The following is a 21,212-nucleotide window of genomic DNA, read 5'->3' as shown; positions in this document are numbered from 1 at the left end:
GCTTGCTGAAAGTGAAGAGGACTTGAACCACTTAACTGAAGAAGATCAAAGACCACAGCCTTCGGTATGGATTACACTTCAACATAAAGAAAACAAAAATCCTCACAGCTGGACCAATAAGCAACACATGATAAACAGAGAGAGAATCGAAGTTGTCAAGGATTTCACTTTACATGGATCCACAATCAGCACCCATGGAAGCAGCAGTCAAGAAACTGAAGGATGCATTGCTTTGGGCAAATCTGCTGCAAAGGACCTCTTTAAAGTGTTGAAAAGTGAAGATGTCACCTTGACGACTAAGGTGCACCTGACCTAAGCCATGGTGTTTTCGTTTGCGTCATATGCATGCAAAAGCTGGACAATGAATAAGGGAGACCAAAGAGGAATGAATGCCTTTGAATTATGGTGTTGGTGAAGAATATTGAATATACAATGGACTGCCAAAAGAACAAACAAATCTGTCTTGAGAGAAGTACAACCAGAATGCTTCTTAGAAGCAAGGATGGTGAGATTACATCTGACGTACACTAAACATGTTAGCAGGAGGGATCAGTCCCTGGAGAAGGAGGACATCATGCTTGATAAAGTACAGGGTCAGTGAAAAAAGGAAAACCCCCAATGAGATACATTGACACAGTGGCGAAAACAATGGGCGTCAAGCATAACAACGATTGTGCTGATGGCACAGGACCGGGCAGTGTTTTGTTATGTTGTACATAGGGTCACTATGAGTCTGAAACAATTTGACGGCACCTAACAACAATAACAACATGACCATTCATGTACCAGATTTTACATGGACACATGCTTTCATTTTTTCTTGGGTGGGTACCTAGGCATGGAATTGCGGGGCCAATGGTAACTCTATATTTAACTTTTTGAGAAACTGCCATTTTACATTCCCATCCAACAGGGTGTGAGTGTTCTGATTTCTCTCTATCCTCATCAACACTAGTTATTATCTGGTTTTTTGATTATAGCCATCCTAATGGGTATGCCCGGAGCCCTGGTGGTATAGTGGTTGAGAGCTTGGCTGCTAACCAAAAGGTCTGCAGTTGGAATCCACCAGCCTCTCCATGGAAACACTATAGGGCAGTTCTACTCTGTCCTATAGGGTTGCTATGAGTTGGAATCAACTAGACAGCAATGGGTTTTAGTGGGTGTACCTAGTGCCTTTTCAAAAAAAATATTGACATGTAATTCACCATAGCATAAAATTCACTGTTTTAAAGTATACAATTTAGTGGGTTTTAGTCTATTTACTGTGTTGTGCGGCCATTGTTTTGTTGCATGCTGTCAAGTTGATTCCGACTCATAGCGGCCCCATGTGACAGAGTAGAACTGCCCCATAGGGTTTGCTTGCCTGTAATCTTTATGGAAGCAGATCGCCAGGTCTTTCTCTGGTGGAGCCACTGGGTAGGCTCTAACTGCCAGCCTTTCGATTAGCAGCCGAGCATTTAACCATTTGCGCCACCAGGGCTCCTTTAGTGCAACCATTGCCACTATCTAATTCCAGAGCATTTTCATCAGGCACTCCCAAACTCCCCACCCCTAGTTCCTGACAACCACTAATATCCTTCTCTGTCTCTGTGGATTCGCCTGTTCTGGACATTTCATATAAATGGAATCATACAAAATGTGGTGTTTTATGACTGGCTTCCTTCACTAGTACAATATTTTCAAGATTCATCCATGTTGTAGCCTGTGTCAGTACTTCATTCCTTTTTATGGCTGAGTAATATTCCATTGTGTGGGCCTAGGGCTTTTAAAGGAATTGCCGTCCTCTCTTTTCCCAGTCTTTGCCCAGACAGCTGTGCAGTAACCTGTATACACATGGCACTTTCTAGTACCTATATCAAATCTATGATTATACAGAGCTAAGTCTGAATTAATTAGGAAAGGCTAAATAATGAATTTGTACTTTTTTTTACACAGCCCATTTATTTTAACTTACATAACATATGTATTTCATTGCTTATGTGTCATTGCAAAGTTGAGAATAACATTTTACTTTATTGCAGGTTTGTTTTTTTTTTTTAAGGGGAAAATAATTTACATGTTTTTCTTTTCATCTGTACCTTTTACAGATATCAATGCATTTTGGCATGTGTTTTATTAGTAGAAAAACTAAGGCTAAATTTGGAGACATTCACTTTATAGAGTGTGGAATACACAATTAATGAAGACATCAGCAGGTGATTGGGCAGAATTATGTATATTTACAAGGTGTTAATTAGTCATATAAAAGAACAGGAGGAAGGAAAGAAAAGGATTTATTTTAAAATAAGATTTCAGTTATAACAAGTTTGATGAAATTGGAAGGCTCGAGATTTATATTCATATTTCAAAATAACTAAGCTAGTTTTCTTGCTGATTTATTATGGTAAAATTGTTCTTTCTGTTAGCTCATGTCTAATCAGTGTTTATGTTACACTATGAACCACGTATTTTATTTAAGCTTTACAGCAAATTTTGTGTGAAGCCCTACTTTCTGTTACTTTAAAGTCCATGAAGCTGAGACTGATCGGGTGGGGGGGGGGAGTTAATTACCCAAATGTTTCCAGTTTGAGAGTAGGAGTATCACTCCAATGTAGCATCTTTTGGTTCTAAGTTAATGCCTTACTCCTGCACCAAGACTGCCTCAGGACAAGAAGGATTAGGAAATCAGGGCAGGAAAATTTCACTGTATCCGTTCTGGATACAAAAAAATTTTATATGGTAACATTTCCCATAATTGCCATATACACCAAAGGAGCCTTGGTGGCACCATGGTTAAGCACTAGGCTGCTATCCCAAAGGTTGGCACTTCTCTCCTAGCCAGTGGCTCCAAGGGAGAAAGACTTGGTGGTCTGCTCCAGTAAAGATTACAGCTAAGAAAACTCTACGGGACAGTTCTATTCTGTCACATGGTGTTGCTATGAGTAGTAATCGACTCCATGGCAATGGGTTTTCTGGTTTGGGCGGCACAGTGGTTAAGTACTTGGCTCTTAACTGAAGGGTTGAAGGGCTGATGGTTCAAGCCCACCAGCCGTTCAGCAGGAGAAAGATGCGGCAGTTCTACTCTGTCCCATAGGGTTGCTATGAGTCAGAATCGACACTCTGGTAATGGGTTTGGTTTGTGCTCCATGCTTCAGAGGAGAGACCGAGTGCAGGGGCAAGAGCCTGTTGGGCATTTTCACGGCCAGTAGGAGGGTACAGCCTGGTGACCCCTGGGGAGAGGCAAGGGAGATGAGGCCAGAGGTGGGAAGGTCCTGAAGGTCACTGTCAGGAGGCTGGATTTTACTTACCCTGGGCAGGTTTTACGCAGGGAGTGATCTGCTGATTTGGGCTTTGGAAGCTCCCCCTGCTGCTGTGTAGAGAATGGATTTGGGTCAGAGAGACCACTGGGGGCGGCTGGGAGGGACAAGAAAAATACATGACATTCTAGGAACTTGCTATGAGGCATTAGTGGTTCAGTGGTAGAATTCTTGCCTTCCATGTGGGAGACCTGGGTTTGATTCCTGGCCAGTGCACGCCGTGTGCAGCCACCACCTGTCTGTCAGTGGAGGCTTGGGTGTTGCTCTGATGCTTAACAGGTTTCAATAGAACTTCTAGACTAAGATGGACTAGGAAGAAAGGCCTGGTAATGTACTTCTGAAAACCAGTCAATGAAAACCCTGTGGATGACAACAGTGCAACCTGAAACCAATCATGGGGACGGAGCAGGACCTCGCAGTGTCTTGTTCCCTTGTGCATGGGGTTGCCAGGAGTCAGGAGCCGACTGGAAGGCAACTGACAACAATTTTAAGTGTATATTTGATGAGTTTTTACATATGTGTAACCCTGCCCCTGTGAAACCAATGCCACAATCAAGATAATACATCTATGTCCCCCAAAAATCTCCCCCCAAAATTTTCTCATACCTCCCACCCCCACTGATCTGTGTTCTGTCACTAAAGAAAGAGTAATTGGCATGTTTTAGAGTTTTATAAATGGAACCGTACAGTGCCGTTCCTTGTTGTTTGACTTCTTTCACTCAGCAGAATTACTTTGAGACTCATCCGTGTTCTTATATGCATCAATATTTTCTTCCTTCTTATTGCTGAGCAGTATTCCATTGTATGATTATACCACGGTTTTGTTGCTCCATCATTCACCTGTTGATGAATATTTCGGTTGTCTCCAGTTTTGGGGTATTACAAATAAAGTTATTATGAACATTAAAAAAAAAAAAGGGGGGGGTGATTTCTTGCTCCTGCAAATTTGTCACTGGGTCTGGGTGATGCTCCAGGGCAGGTGCTCTCCATGCGCTGGTGCAGCGTGGCACCTTTGTGATAACCAGGTGCCTCCACGATCACTTTAGCCTGGGAAGAGTGCCCTGGAGAGCTCTGCTTGCGAATCTCAAAAGCGGTTTCCATTCACATTGAACTGGCCAAACTCACATGGCCTTGACTAACCTCAACCACCAGTTACTACTGAGTCGATTCCAACTCTTGGCAACCCCACGTGTGTCCGAGTGGAACTGTACTCCACAGGATTTTCGATGGCTGATTTTTGGAAGTGATTCACCAGACCTTTCTTCCAAGGTGCCTTCAGGTGGACTTGAACCTTCAACTTTTCATGTAGCAGCCAAGCACATTAACTGCACCACCCAGGGAGTGGAAGGGCAATCACACCGTGTTCTCAAAAGGAAAAGGACCCAAAAGATTTGAGAGAAGCACTAATGTCTAATGGCAATAGTGTTTATTTATTCATTGATTATTTATTCCATACTTATGCCAGATTTTATTTCCCCAAGGTGGTCGCAACACTATCTCCCATCTAACATGCTGCTTTTCCAATGTGACTTTGACACACCTTCCATCGAGAGATGAGTCTATGTTCCCTTTCCTTGAAACTGGGCAGGCTTGTGACTACAGTACAAGTCACACGGTGTGACTTCCGAGGCTAGATCATAAAAGGCCTCCACCTAATTATTTTTGGGGCGTTTGCTCTTAGAACCCAACAACCATGCTGATGGGAAACCCAAGCAGCTCCATTGGGAGGCTATGTGTTGGTTCCTAGTTGCAAGCTAGCGTCATTCAGGTGGGCAAGCTTTCAGATGATCCCAGCCCCTGGTAATAAGTCACTTCCAGACATTGTGGAGTCTTCCCAGCTGAGGGCCCAGAGATCGTGAAGCAAACATAAGTTATCCCCATAGTACCCTTTTTGAATTCTTAGCCTGCAAAATATGTGAACATAATAATAAAAAAAAATTTTTTTTAATGTGTTATAAAATGTACACAACAAAAAATGTGTCCTTTTAATCATTTTCAAGTACCCGGTCCAGTGGCATAGATGGTTGTTTTTTTTTTTTTTTATGCTGTGAAGTTTGGGATGATATGTTTTCAGGAATGATAACTAGAAGAGTATTTCCTATGTAAATGTACAGAGTTCCCATTTACTCCCCTGCCCTCCAGTTGTTTCTCCCCTTAGCATCTTGGATTCCTGTGGTACATTTGTTACAATTGATTAGCAAATATTGACACATTGTTATTAACTAAAGTCCATGGTTTACATTCGAGTCCACTCTGTGTTGTACAGTCCTATGGGCTTTAAAAAATGCTTAATGTCATATGTCCACCATTATAGTATCATACAGAATAGTTAGAATAGTCTCCTACCTCCCTGTATCTCCCTTGCAACCACCAATCCTTTTTGCTGTCTCTATAGTTTTGCATTTTCCAGATATCACATAGTTGGAATCCTACAGTCTGGAGCTTTTGCAGACTGACTTCTTTATCTTAGCAGGATGCATGGAATGTTCTGCCATGTCTGTTCATGGCTTGATAGCTCATTTGTTTTTATTGCTGAATAATACTCCATTCACCTATTGAATGTGATTACTTCTACCTTCAGGCAGTTATGAATAAAGCTATTATAAACATCCATGTGCAGGTTTTTATGAGGACATACATTTTCATCTCACTTGCATAAATACCTAGGAGCAGAATTGCTGAATCAGATGGTAAGGCTATGTTTAGCTTTGTAAGAAACTGCCAGATTGTCTTCTAAAATGGCTGTACCATTTTGTATTCCCACCAGCAATGAATGAGCGTTCCTGTTGCCCCACATCCTCACCAGTATTGGTTTTGTCAGTGTTTTAGGTTTTAGTGTTCTAGTAGGTGTGTGGAGTCCCTGGATGGTACAAATCATTATGTGCTTGTATTAGTTGAAAGGTTGGCTGTTCCAGCTTACTCAGAGGCACCTCGGAAGACAGGCCTGGTGATCTGCTTCTGAAAGGCCACAGCCTTGAGAACGCTATGGAGCACAGTTCTACTCTGATACATATGGGGTCATCATGAGTCAACCGACTCGATGGCAACTGACAACAATAATAAATGTGTAGTGGTACTTTATTGTTATTTTGATATGCAATTCCCTAATGACCTATGATGTTGAGCCTCTTTTCATATCCTTATTTGCCATCTGTATGTCTTTGGTGATGGTTCTGTTCAGATCTTTTGCCCATTTTATAGTTGGGCTGTTTGGTTTCTTATTCAGTTTTAAGAATTTCTCGTATGTCTTGGATACAAGTCCTTTATCAGATCTGTGTTTTGCAAATATTTTTTTCCCAGTTTGTAGCTTGTCTTTTCATTCTCTTAACAGTGTCTTTTGCAGAACAGAAGTTTTTCATTTTAATGAAGCCCAGCTTGTCAATTTTTTTTTCTTATGGATTGTGCTTTTGATATAGTATCTAAAAAGTCATCACCAAACCTAAGGGCACCTGGATTTTCTGCTATGTTATCATCTAGAAATCATAAAGTTTTGCAACTTCATTTAGGTCTATGATCCATTGTGAGTTAATTTTTGTGAAAGATGTAAGCTCTGTGTTTAGACTAACGTTTTAACATGTGGCTATCCAGTTGTTGAAAACCCACTAAAACTCATTGCTGTTGAGTCGATTCTGACTCATAGTGACCCTATAGGACAGAATAGAATTGCCCCATCGGGTTTCCAAGGAGTGGCTGGTGGATTCGAACTGCTGACCATTTGGTTAGCAGCTGTAGGTCTTAACCACTGCACCACTACTGAAAAGACTATCCTTTCTCCATTCAGTTGCATTTATTACTTTATCAAAGATCAGTTAACTATATTTCTGTGTCCATTTCTGGGTTCTCTGTTCTGTTCCTTTGCCAATACCATACTGTCACTATTGTTCACTGTAGCTTTATAGTAAGTCTTGAAGTTGGGTTGTGTCAGTCCTCCAACTCTGTTGTTTTTCAGTACTATATTGGCTAGTACTATATTCGTTCTATTGTGCATAGGGCGGCTATGAGTCGGAGCCTACTCGACGACACCTAACAACAACAACATTGGCTAGAAGGAAGCTGTAGTTTGGCAATTCTCCTCTGACACATGGAAGGCTTGATGAGGATGGAGCTGGGTATTTCCCTTCCTCTAAGTTAGTTAGACTCTAATAAAACTCACGTTAGTTAGACTCTAATAAAACTCACATTGGCTAGGCTCTAGCAAAGCAGTCTCCCTTGTCAAAGAGAACAAAGCACTGTTTCAAAATGATTGCTTTTCCCTTCCTCCTGTTTCGGAAGTGGAGGGGATTTTTCTCAGAGCTTCACAAGGAAAACTCACAAAAGTGTGCCCCACGCCCTCCCCAAGCTGGGCCTCCAGGAGTTTTTATCACTCAAGCTAGTTCACGCTGAGTCTCTAGCAATTACTCAATTACCCTTTAAGTATGCCTGCCTAACTGTGGTCCGGAGGTGGCAGCAGCGGTGGAGATCTCTGCCCCTGTAAGTGGAGATTCTTTATATTAATCTGTCTCTCCAGGTTTCTGGGCAGTGATTGGTTCTGTGATGCGGCTTCTCCCATGGACATAACAAGAGTTGTTGCTCTTCACAGTTTTAGCTTTTTTCTGATGGGAAGGATGACTTCCAAGCTTCTTATATCTGGCCTGGAAACTAGAAGTCTCTGGGGTCGTTCTTGCACCCATAGTTTAAATATATGGTCTTTTTTTTTTTTTTTTTAATAACTACCAGTGTCTCATTCATATGTGATAACTGTAAAATTGGTAGCAACTTTGTATTTTAACACGTAATGTAACCTTTTCTTTTTGCTGGCTTCTCCTTTAATTTTTATGAGAATTATAACACTCATCCATTATTTAGACACAAAACGACCTATGAAGCCTCTTTTACTCTGAGCACTTTGCTCAGTGCCTGATAGATAATTGCTTGATGAATGTTGAATGAATGCCTGTCATAGAATTTATCAGGCACTTACATAATAATTGAGGGTTTCTAGGAGCACCTGTGAACCACCTTTCTTATGTGCCACAGAAAATGAAGAGACATTTATTGAATGTGGTATTGAGAAGAGGAAAGCTAAGTCTGAGGCTGGAAATGACTTTAAAAATTAAAACATCAATTTTAATCAAAGTAAGTCATGATATAACTTCTGAGGCAGTGGTGGGTGTTTATATAAAAAGAAGGGGACAGCTGTACTGATTTTAAAAGGTTCTTGCTTTGAAGTTAGAGTAGACCACCAAATACACACCAACCAGATGGCTCACATTCAGCTAAGAGGAAATGTTTCTAATAGATGACCTGATTAAGGATCATTTCCTAAAAACATCAGGGCAGCTAAGATGTTCTCTTAAACTCTTACATGTGGAGCTTTCACTGTTGCCTTAGAACTATTATATTCAGTTCTTGATTAGGAAAAATGGAAGACTTCATAGAAATTGGACTTGGTTCCTAATGACTTTTTAGAAGAGAGATGTTACTTTCACAGAGCTGTTACAGTGTTTCCATATTCTCACTTCCCAGAAGAGCCACTGACTCCAGTCTTGAAGGGGTCTATGAACTAGTCAATTCTTAGCCTGTTCCTGGACCTGTATCTGAGTTTGAGTTTGGGTCTGCATGTTCAGAATGAGATCCAGGGGTGGGAGAGGTCCTTAGCAGGTAAGAATTGACTTCAAGATGAGGAAAGACAGCAATAATGCCTGAGGCAGCTCATCTTCTACATCAGTGCTTCTCAAACTATCTGTGATGAAGGACCTTAAAAAAAAAAATCCAGTTTGTCACATACCAATATATGTTCCTAGGGCACGAGACTCTATGCAGCTCACAGTATATGCTGTGTGTCCCACAAGTTCTATGCTCTTTGAATTGGTCAATACCAAGTTCAGTGAGACAAGTCTACTGATCATCTGCATGGATTTTGTAAAAATGTTAAATTGCTATACACATTTCTAAACACTCAGTTTCTCTAATTACCTTGTTTTAGGCTGGTAACAAATAGTTTGTGAGCCAGCACTGGTTCAGGGGCCATGCTTTGTAGAGCGCTGATTTAGATGACCTTCCTAGTCACCTGTCCAACTGGCATCTGATTTAGGGTCTTTTCATCCTGCCTTACCATTTTTACCATACCTCCAGGGTTGACTATCTGAATACCTGACTTGTACTTACACTTAAGGAAGTCTGTTTATATATTAACATAATGAATACATATTTTGGTTGGCAGCCGTAGCGCTTAACCACTACGCTGCCAGGGTTTCAATGAATACGTATAGCTTGAATAAATCACTTCTTACTATAAGAATGTTTAGAAAATAAGTGCTTCTGACATAACCCATTACTTTATTTTCTTTTTTATAAAATGATAACTTAAAGGCATTTTCTGGACCAGTGTCGATATTAGTGAAAATGTCCACATCCTATTCATTGTCTCCATTATATTCTCTTTCAGTCTTAATATTTTCTGGCTAGAATTATTTATTTTTGCAAAATACTTCTTAGCTGTTAACAATCTAATTCTTTCATTTATGGTTTTTCTTCACCTCCACTCTGCCTTTCTTGGAGTGCTAACAGCCAGCACTACTCATGTTTGCCAGTTGTGTCAGCATTTAGACAGGGACATGCTGTCTACACTGTTGTTCCTAATGCTTGCCTGGGAAGCCTGCTTTGTGAGCTGAATCGGCTACAGCTGCACGTTAGTCTGATGGCTCCAGGAAGGCGTTTACAGAGAAGGTTGCGTTATAAATGATGGCTCAAAGCCGTATTTACAGGCCTAGCATTCTCTAAATCTGTTACCTTACACCTGCCCACATTAAGCACACCTGTATTTTGTAACCCACTCACATTACCTAGAGTAGAACTTCCAACCTTGGCCACCTATTAGTATCACTGGCACTTTCTCTATTTAACTGGTCTGGGTGGGCCCTGGTGTCTATAGTTCTGAAAGCTCCCCAAATGATTCTATTATGCAATCAGGGTTGAAATCTACTAATCTATAGTGAGGATCAACAGAATTTTTCTATAAAGAACCAGGTAGTAAATTTTTTAGGCTTTGGAGGTTATACAGCCTCTGTTCCAATAAAGCTTTATTTCTGGGCACCAAAATTTGAATCCATATAATCTTCATGTATCGTGGAATATTCTTTTTATGTTTTTCAACCATTAAAAAATGTAAAAACCATTCTTAACTCACAGGCTGTATAAAAACAGGTTGGATTTGGCCTGTGGGGTATAGCTGGCAACTCCTGATTTATAGTTTGTTTCACTGCTTCGGTTCCGTCAAAGGAAATATTTCCTTCCCCAGATCAGTGGTAAAATTTTAAATGAGCCGTTTCCCATTTCAAGTAAGTCTTCTCAGAACATTTTTTTTTTTTTTTTTTAACATTGCAATGTATTTCCTTAATAGCCTTAGAATTGTAGCAGTTGGGATATTTTTGTCTACAAGTAACAAACTTGGTTTCAATGGCTTAAAACAATAGGAAATATGTGTTCTCATTAAAATATAGACAGTGGCAGGGTTAATTCAGCTACTCTACAATGTCCTCAACCCAAGTGTATTCCATCTTTCTACCTTACCATCCTCAATACCAGACATGGCTGCTGCCTCACCTCATGGTTGCAAGATGGTTACAGCAGCCCCAGGCATCACATGCAAGTACATAACATTCAACAAAGAGGTGGGGTATTTCCTTCCATTTGTTTAACAGCAAGACATCCTTTTCTAAAACAAACACTTCTCCTGTAGATCTCCTCTTCAGTCCCAAAGACCAAATCAGTCCCGGGGAAGGAATCTAGGGCACCATCGTTAACAATCATGATGCTCCCCCTGGCATTGTCAGGGTCCCAGCTTGCTTTAAGCACGTGACCTCAGGATAGCAGAACGAAATTAGGGTTCTGTAAGCAAGAAAGAAGAAGGAATAGCAGTTAGGAGAAAATTAACAGTCTCACATGGAACTAGTGTTTTGGGATTAAAAAAAAAAAATCTGAAGAAGGCTCTCTGCTGACCTTCTTTCCTTATGTTTACTTTCCTTACAGAACATTAAGGGTTGGTCCAGTGCACTTTTTCTAAAAGAAACCTTATTGATTTTCACAAAGATGGGTTATATTTTGCTTAAGTCCTCAAAGGTACTATTATTTTACATTGAAAAAAGAAATGTATCCTATTTTTGTTTCCTTGTTATTTTCTTAAAACTGTATCATATTGCATATCTAGCATAAAAATGGTCATGTCAAGAGAAAAAAGAAAACTCACTATTTTCATTCATTTTGAATCGTGAAAGGATTGTCTAGTTTTGCATTTTGTATTGTGAAAACAATAAAAATTGTTTTACAAATAATAAATTATAACATTGAATAGGAATTTAAAAACTATACACGTCATCCTCCTGCCTCCTCTCCCTGATACCTCCATGAATATTCTGATATGGAGTCCCTGGGTGGTGCACACGGTTAACTGCACTGTGCTACTAACTGACAGGTTGAAGGTTTGAGTTCACCCAGAGACACCTTGGAAGAAAGAGCTGGCAATCTACTTCTAAAAGGTCACAGCCTTGAAAATCCTATGGAGCTCAGCTCTACTCCAACACATGTAGGGTCACCATGAGTTGGAACTGACTCAATGGCAACTAGACTTTTTTTTCCCCAGGTGGTACGTGACCCAGCTCTACCTCCCCACTTGAAAATCACTGACAAAGATTTGTGTCAATTCCAAACTCAAGCATACTCCTTCTGCTGAGATCCTTGACCCCCATCAGGAGCTTGGGCTGAAATTTCACATTTGCAATTTTCTTGGGAGAACATCTCTTGCAGTGGAAGTGTTCCAGCCCGGGACAGGGAAGGCAGGCTCCTGGTCCCAGTTCTGCCTCTTATGAGGTGTGTGACATTGGGCAAGTTAGTCAGCCTGTCTGAACTCTAGATTACGCACCTGTAAAGCAAGAGTTTGAACTATGTTGTTTTCCAACGTCCTGTTGGAGCTAATCTATGATTCTCTTCACCATGTGATCCAACATTTTCAGCTCTGTTTTCCAGTGTTGAACTGATTTCTGCTCTGTTACTGTTGCTTGGTGAAGGCCACAAATTCAGTCATAGCATCACCCAAGTTAATGTATTATAGCCACAACTCTGTCTTTTGCCACAGCATATGTGACCCATGACATTCTAGTGCAAGGCATTCCCACCTAACTAAGCCAAATCCCTCTCGCATTCAAGGAGGCAAATCAGAAGATAAGTGAGCAAGAGCGACATACAAAGGAGATAACTTTGGAGATGCTTTATTTTTTTTTAAGTAAAATGTAGATGTGTGTACTTTCATTATTAATATTGAAACATAATTCACCATTATTTGTAACACAACAGTTGATCACTGCCGCTCAGAAGTGATCTTTTCCTCCTTCTAGAACTTTCTATGTATTGAAGCGCTCACATAAGAGTAAAACAATGATGTCCTGAAAAACTGGTTTTATTTGGTGACAAACGCAATTACCTTTGGCTTGTCTAGCATTTTCTTTTTTCTTTCTTTTCAGAGCTAGTTTCTATGCTCACTAGTAATTCTAACTTTTTTCTCAGCGCACGTAGAATTTTCCTATTTTTCTGAGGGGTGTGATGCATTTTAGAAGAGCCCAGTCATTTTTAGAAAAATGTGGAGAACTTTTCCCTAAAGAATTTGAAATGGGTTAAAGAAATTGACATTTATCAAGTTGGTCCCCCCTCCCCTCACCTAAAGCGTCCCATCCATCTAGAAGTCAGCCAATGAATAGTGGCTTTCAGGTGTCCATGCCTTTTCCCCCTTCTCATGTGGCTCGACTGAGGGCTGAGATCTGTGTTTTACATGGTTTCTAAGAGCAGTTTATTTGTGCTCACCCAGTTCAGGTGCGCCCTCTTCATACTGAAGGACAGCATCTGGGGCCTCTTCCCCAGGGGCTTTCCTGGTGGCCTCTTCATAGGAAGGTGGTAAACCCACAGAGAGGAGGGCTGCTTCCGTGGGCAGAGGAGAGTATGGGAAGTTCTGCTCGCTGCTCCAGGGTAAGCCTGGCAGGAAGTCAGTCACTTCTCCTGCTGCAGGTGGGTGCTCTGGGAGGTCAATGCTGAAAACTTGCCCCTGGGGCTGTGGGGACTTGCAGCGGCGGTAGAGGAAAAGCATCAGGAAGGCCAGGAAGAGCAGGATGGTGGCTGGAAGAAGGATGCACAGGAAGGGTTCCACATCTTCTTTGGTGGAACTTATCTTCCGGGTGCCCTGGATTTTGGGAATAGAAATGAGTCAGGAGTCAGAAGGCCCCTGCATTTCTAAGGCCTGAAGTTCTCTTTCTTCATCCTTTGTCCTTCTCACCATTACCATTCCTTGCTGTTGACTGCATATGTTACAGAGTAAAACTACTCTATGGAGTTTTCTCGGCTGTAATCTTTACAGAAGCAGATTGCCAGGCCTTTCTTTTGTGGTACTGCTGGGTGGGTTCAAACCACCAGCCTTTACATTAGTCCCAAATAGTTGTGCATAAACCATTTGTGCTACCCAGGGATATTTTTACATTATTACTTGCCCTAAAATCACTCTAATCACTCACTTTTGCAAATGAGTGTGAGCCTCCTGTAATAAAGTGAATTTGCTTAGTAAAGTGTGACTTCAAAATCTCAAAAAGTACCCATTGCTGATATCCTATAATATTTCCACCAAAGTAAAATATGAGAATAAATTTTAGTAGATCCACCATTCACTTTTTGAATGGGAACTCTTACTATTTATTTGTTATATTTAGAATCAGACCTATATATATATATATATTTGTGTGTGTGAAAATATACAGTCATAATACCATTACAGCTCGTGGGATTTGTTTTCTTGGTTTGGAGTTTTTGTTGTTGTTCTTTAGGTGACATTACAACAGTTTCTGTATGTACAACTCATTGACATTGATTACTTTCAAGTTGTGCAAACATTCTTACCATTGTTCTCTGAATTGTTCTACCATCATTGACCTAGTCTCCCTGTCCCCTAAGCCTCTCATCTAGCTTTTGAGTTGCTCTTGTCAGTTTGATCCCAGAGATAGTTCTTTAAAGGAGCACAGTGTTTAAAGTAGACATACTTATTAAAAATAAACTATTTTTTGGTTCAAAGAAGCCTTCAAGGAATAACTTAATTTAAGGTTTAAAGTTTAAAGATGATCTCAGGGTGATAGTTTCAGGGGTTCACCCAGCTTCAATGGCTCCAGAGAGTCTGGCTTCCATGGAGAAATTAAAATTCTGTTCCTCATCCTTTCCCCTTTTGATCAGGATTCTCCTGTAGAATCTTGGATCAAAATGATCAGTAATGGTAGCTGGCCACCATCTCGTTCTTCTGTTCTCATGGCAAAAGAGGTAGTTGTCCATGGAGGTAACCAGACACACAATCATCTCCTCCTCCATTTCCTCACTATACTTGTTCCTCTATTGCTTCAGGTGAATCGAGACCTAGTGTTGTACCTTGGATGGCCGCTTGCTAACTTTTAAGACCCTAGGTACTATCTTACAAGCTAGGAGGTAGACAGAAGTACTGAGAAACAATATTAGGCCAGTTGGGATGTCCCTCAAAACTAAAGAGGAAGACCCTCAATGAGATGGATTGACACAGTGGCTGCAACAATGGGCTTAAACACAGCAACAATTGTGAGGATGGTACAGGACCAGGCAGTGTTTCGTTCTGTTGTGCATAGGGTCACTAAGAGTCAGAATTGACTCAATGTCACCTAAAGAACAACAAAAACCTCCAAACCAAGAAAACGAATCCCATGAGCTGTTTAGACCAATGTTTTATTGTCACAAATGGATCATATGGGACTTAAGTTCTTTAATTATGAAACAAAATCTTACATTGTTATATGTTCATATCACATATAAATAATATTCAAATTCTGATTTGATGGCTGACATGGTAAATGAGTTTAAGATTCCTTAAGTTTCTTTGCAGTGTTTATAGCATAAATATAGAACATTTTGAACTTTTTAAAGAAAACTGTACGTGAATTCTTAGACAATTTAAAAGTATAAGCTCAAAAAAATAATAATGGCTCCTGATAGAGTAAATAATATGCTAGATATGAAATGATGTTTCAACAGCAAGACAGAAAAGCAGCCTGAAAAAAATACTGTTTTGAATTGTGTAGACATTGCTTTTAATAAAGCTACTAAGAAATAATGAAGAATTAAAAAATTTCTCCATTATATAAAGCATCCAGTAACAAATATAATTGTTAGCATCCACTACTATGAAGAAAAAGAAAAAATTATAACTGTGTTTACTACAAACAAAAAAAAATCAAGCTCATATTTAAAATAAACTTAGAATTCAACAATGAGAACTGAGGTTCTCACCTCAATTTTGTTGGAAAGGACAAATGTTTTGCTGACCGTGACCTCTTAAGAGACAGGCTTATGTAGCATGGCTTGTATATTCCTTTATACTCTATAAAGAGTTTACAACTATGTGTGCTATTTTGACTCAAAATTACAGGGTTTATTTAATATTTATACTGCCAGATATTTTGCCCCTGGTAAGATATGCGTTAAGATATTTTAGCTTAAAATGCAAAAAATTAAAGTGTTTTGGGAAAGCAGACTGTTGTCTTTGGGAGTTTGATAGCTGTGGCTTTGAATTCTAGTACGACCTTCTGATAGTTACGTGAGCTTACCATCTCCTGAGCCTAGGTTTTCTCTTCTATCAAATGGAAATAATACCAACTACTTGGAAGGTTAGCATGGAAATTCAATGAATTAATATGTGTAAAGTACTTGGTGAATAATAGGTATTTATATATTTGTATCTCAGGGTATCAAACAGTCAAATTCACTAGAAAATAAATTATTAAAGATAACCAGAGGAAACAAAGTTATTGATCAAGTGTAAGCCTGGAAAATATAGCGATGATAAACCTGGCATTACTAAATTTTAATTTTAATCTATGTATTCTCATAAAAAATATTTTAGTAACATTAACATATTTTGTGTGTGTTTTTTTAGGTTGTATTTCTAGGCTATGGATTCTTTCTGTTTTCTCGCACATAACCTAGTTTAACAGAATTGTTCACGTAAATATCTTTGGTGATGTTATAAGGTAATTTAATTACAAAAGCTATAAGAGTAGATGAACTCAGAAGTGAATTTATTACACTTATTAAGAGTTGGAGTCAAAAGGAAATGTAACTGTGATTTATTTTCCTCCTCCAGATGGATCATTAAATATGTTAAAGCTATTATTTCAGTACCTAAAACCATCACTCTTCGACCTTCATAAACATAGACCATTTTGTATAACTTATTTTTCTTCTTCATTCTCTAGCTGTAATAGGAAAATTATCGTTTCTGATCAGTTGTGAGCATTAGACTGAAATTCTCTTACGCCCTGTAGATTCAATGTGCATGGAATATACACGGTAGCTCATGTTCTATTTAAAAGGTTGTACACAGTAGGTTCTATCACTTATGTTTATACCACTTACGGTACTGTCAGTATTTGTTGCAAAAATGTGGGAGACAAAATAGGGCATAACCCTCTCTTACAGTCAGTATTGCCTTTGTCCAAGCATCGAGTGACACTAGAAAGTTTTATCTAATACAGCAGATTATGATAATTTCTTGAGATAAAGAACTCTTCTTGTTTTCCAGTTAAATGTACAGAGTTATAGAACAAATTTATTATGGTATCCTTAATTTGCTTATTTAATGTTTCATGGTATATCAGTTAAAAAGTGTTTGGAATTTTTTGATGTGGAAATGTTATCTTTAGTTTTATAGTTAAATGTTCTAATTTGTTTACTTTTCTCAAAGTAGTGTAGTAACTGTTTTTTTTTTCTGATGTGCCTTTTATTGACTCAAGGGCTTTGTTGTTCAGGGAATATTTCAAGGAAATTGCAGTTCATGGTATAACTGCTGAAAGATATGTATCATTAAATACGTATGTGTGTTTTTCTGTAAAAGGTGGCTTTGGAGAGCTTAAATACCAATCTCACCAGGTGATTTTCCTGAAAACAAGAAAATAAGTTTGTTTTCCTCTTCCTTGTGTGGCCAGTGATAGTACTCATTTCCATTCTGATTATAGTGTCAATTCTGTTTTTTTAGGTTCCTACAAATATTTTTTCTTAATACTGCCTAGATAGAGATTTCTCTGGTGATTTGCCAGACAAGGCAAAGCAGCCGCTACGTTTTGTAGAAATGAATCCTCCTTAACCCTCCTGCTAGCTTCACTGAAGTGAGATACTTGGTTTACTCTTAACCCTTAAAAACAGTGGTCATTACACTATTCTGAGAACCAAAGGGAATATAGATATTGCTAACTGAGCAAATTTTAACTGAGCGAAGGACAAAGCTGTAACAAAAAGGCATACAAAATTTGTTGACTCCTACCTTTTTTTTTTTTTTTTTACCTTTAGGCATTCTTTGAACCTTAGAATATATTTTTGACAAGTTTTACTTGCATTTACTCCTTACATTGTTAAAAAAAAAATACAAAATTTCAAATTAATTCCTTAGACCATGCCTGTAAGTGAATTTGTATGTTGCAAGATGCAAATGCAAAATGTTGCCACTAAATTTTGAGATCCTGAAAATATAAGCACGGTTGTTTTAAAACTAACAAAAATACTTTAGGGGAAAGAAGGCAGAAGTCATAGGTACAGACCTGCAGCTGGGTCTCCAGAAGCGGTAGGCTGGGTTCGCTGGCCAACCACTCATATGTGCCCCTGCCAGCGGGTCCAAACTTCCTCCAGCTGCTGTCCAACAGGCCCTGCATGCTTTCCGCCAGCTGATCCCTAAGCCCCCTTCCACCTCGCTGCCCAGATTTAAGCAAAGCTGCTTGCTCTTGGCTTAGATCCAGCTTGGATGTGTGTGGCTGACGGCTGTTAGTAAACTCGTCCTCTGATGTGTGGCAACAAGGAAATGAAGCCAACCAAAGAGACCTCTCAGGACTGACACCGGTTAAACTCAGTGCCTCTAGATTTGTCTCTGTGGGCTTTATCCCTGTAAGGGTTGGCATCATATGTCAGATATGGAAAAACATTCCAATGGAGGAGTTCTCTGCTTTCAAATTATTATAGTAGAGTGAATGGTCTCTAACCCAGTGAGTAAAGAGCTGTTCGTGCTTAGATGTAAACAAGACCCTCTCCCTTCCCTTGCCACTCCCCTCTCTAGAGATGTATCTGAGCAAGAACTACTCAAGCGGAATTCCTCATAATTACTTCTGGATTCTTTGGTATAGAGAGATTGGGTATTTGGTAGAAAAGCAAAGACTCATTAAATAATATTTTTAATGAATTATTTAGATGAAAGATGCCTAATGATAAAATTGTACAGAAGCCAGAGAGACAATAGCTTAGATTGTTTGGATGGAATGAATGCTCCCTGGTTTCAGTTAAAAAAAATAAATAAATCAAATTACTATACCTAAATAGTCTTCCTTCGGGCTATATTGTGAACTTTACAAAATTATCTATACCAAACTTAAAATAAAAAGCTAGTCAGTCTGAACATGATAACGTTAGGATGTTTAATTCTATATGTTGATTGAGAACACTCTATTTTAAGAAATCGTGGTTGAAGGCTCTCTCTTTTTAATGGCGTGAATTTCAGGTTCGGAGATTGGCTCAGAATGTTAGGACCCAGCATTACAACTAACCACGCTGGAAACTCAGCATCATTTCCATTCAAGTTACTGTCATGCTGGTGGAACAATATTTCTTAACTGGGATCGATCTGCTTTTTTTTTTTTAAAACTGGGATTCATAGCCACTCATCCGTGGTGGTCTGTGGGTAGGCTTCAGGAGATGGTAGACTCTGAAATTGTAAGTTTTACAGGTGCAAACATTTTTCTTGGAAGGATCCATAGGTTTTATTACCTTTCCAAAAACAGCCTTCTTCCTCCATAGAATTTAAATAATAAGAACGAGGGAGGAACTTCTTACTTTGTCAAGCAGGTTATTTGTGATCAAAGTTTCCCTGAATGTCCCAGCACCCCAAGTGGAACTCCTTTGCCATTCCTTCCCTTTATTTGTTATTGTGGATCAAGTGGTGTTTGTACTTTCAGTTAAGATGTTGCCGTGGTCTATGGATGCATTCCTATTTTAAGTAAATCCTGCATCCCCTCCCCTGATAACATCGGTACCACCTGAGAACCAGCGTACTAATTTGCTTTCTTGCATATCAGAATTTTGCCAGTGCTATGCCCTCAGCATGAACCATCCTTCTCTGCTTATTTAAATACCTTTGTCTTAGTCATCTAGTGCTGCTGTAACAGAAATACCACAAGTGGATGGCTTTAACAAAGAGAAATTTATTTTCTCACAGTGTAGTAGGCTAGAAGTCCAAATTCAGGCTGTCAGCTCCAGGGGAAGGCTTTCCCTCTCTGTTGGCTCTGGAGGAAGGTCCTTCTCAGCAGTCTTCTCCTGGACTAAGAGCTTCTCCATGCAAGAAGCCCAGGTCCAAAAGACATGCTCTGCTCCCGGCACTGCTTTTTTGGTGGTATAAGGACCTGTCCCTCTGCTGGCTTCTCTCTTTTATATTTCAAAAGAGATTGGCTTAAAACACAATCTAATCTTGTAGATCTCATCAATATAACAGCTTCTAACCCATGTCATTAACATCATAGTGATAGGATTTAGAACACATGTGAAAAATGGTGGACGATCACACAATACTGGGAATCATGGTCCAGCCAAATTGATACACATATTTTTGGGGGGACACAATTCAATCCATGACACCTTCATTTAATGAGTATCAAAGTACAAGTCTGGATCAGAAGCATTAAATATGCATCTGTAATATTGATCTTCCCCCGGCAGTGAGTAAATCACCACAAAAATCCCTGCTTTTATGGATACATTTTCGGTGACTAAGAGAAATGAATTACACAAAAAAAACTAAAGAATGTATTAAAAGGTGATAAATGCTGTGGAGAAATAGCACAGTGGGGCAAAGTGAATGCTGAAGTGCTGAGTACTTTTCAAGATGGAAATCAATTAGGGCCTTATAGAGAAAGAGATATTTGAGCCAAGACCTGAAGGAGATGAAAGAGTGATAAATATATTTGAGGGAAGGAGAACTCCAGACCCAGAGAACGGTCAGTGCAAATGCCCTGTGGCTGGTACATGCCTGGTAAATTCAAGGAATGGCTAGTAGGTCAGTGTGGCTGGAGCAGAGAACCAGGAGAGAAGTAGATTAGGCCAGAGAAGAGGTGTGGGGTTTGGGAGGGTGACATAGAGTGCAGGGTTTATAGAACATTTTAAGATTCTGGCTTTTACTCCTTAGTGAAATGGAGGTGCCATTACAGAGTTTTGAGCAGAGAAAAGACAAGATCTGACTTCCAATTCGAAAGGATCACTCTGGCTGCTGTTGGAAATAGATACAAGGATTAAGGGCAAAAGCAGGGAGACAAGTTAGAGGCCCTTTTAATAATCCAGGGGAGAAATAATGGAACAGAATAGTAGCAGTGGAGGTGGTGAGAGTCTAGATTCTAGATATACTTTATGGCTAGAGCCAGCAGGATTCTTGGAATTGGAGGTGGCATAAGAGAAAGAAAAATCAAGAATGATTTCAAAGTTTTAGGCTTGAATAACTGGAAGGATGGCCTTTGTCATTACAGGGAGGAAAGGCTATGGGAGGGGCAGAGTTTTTGTTGTTGTTTATTTTTAAGGAGGAGGAGTGAAGATTAGTTTTGGACATGGTAAGTTTGCCATGTGCATGAGTTTGTGTATTGGAGTTTGGAGTTGAGAGGAGAGTGCGAGATTAGAGATATTAGTTGGGAATCACTGGTAGGGAGATGGTGTTTAAAGTTACGATAGTTAATGAGATAACCGAGCAAATTAGTATGGTTAGGATGAGGAGACAGAGTGAATTACCAGTGAGGTAGGAGAGAATCCAAGAGCATGGGGTACTAGAATCCAAATGAAGAAAATGTTGCTAAGGAGGAATGACCATCT

At 39.6% G+C, this 21,212-nt stretch overlaps 1 protein-coding gene across 1 annotated transcript; it reads right to left on the bottom strand.

The window, feature by feature from the left end:
* Nucleotides 1-13,116: 13,116 nt before the first annotated feature.
* SMIM28 (small integral membrane protein 28) lies at nucleotides 13,117-18,028 on the bottom strand. The gene is made up of 2 exons (XM_023546629.2): nucleotides 17,918-18,028; nucleotides 13,117-13,503 (listed from the first exon to the last, which is right to left on the bottom strand). Exons 1-2 carry the CDS (start codon nucleotides 18,026-18,028, stop codon nucleotides 13,117-13,119), a joined length of 498 nt encoding a protein of 165 aa, XP_023402397.2.
* Nucleotides 18,029-21,212: the final 3,184 nt, after the last annotated feature.

The sequence above is a fragment of the Loxodonta africana genome, chromosome 1, assembly GCF_030014295.1.
Source record: "Loxodonta africana isolate mLoxAfr1 chromosome 1, mLoxAfr1.hap2, whole genome shotgun sequence".
NCBI lineage: Eukaryota > Metazoa > Chordata > Mammalia > Proboscidea > Elephantidae > Loxodonta > Loxodonta africana.
This window is presented reverse-complemented; position numbering and strand designations above follow the sequence as displayed.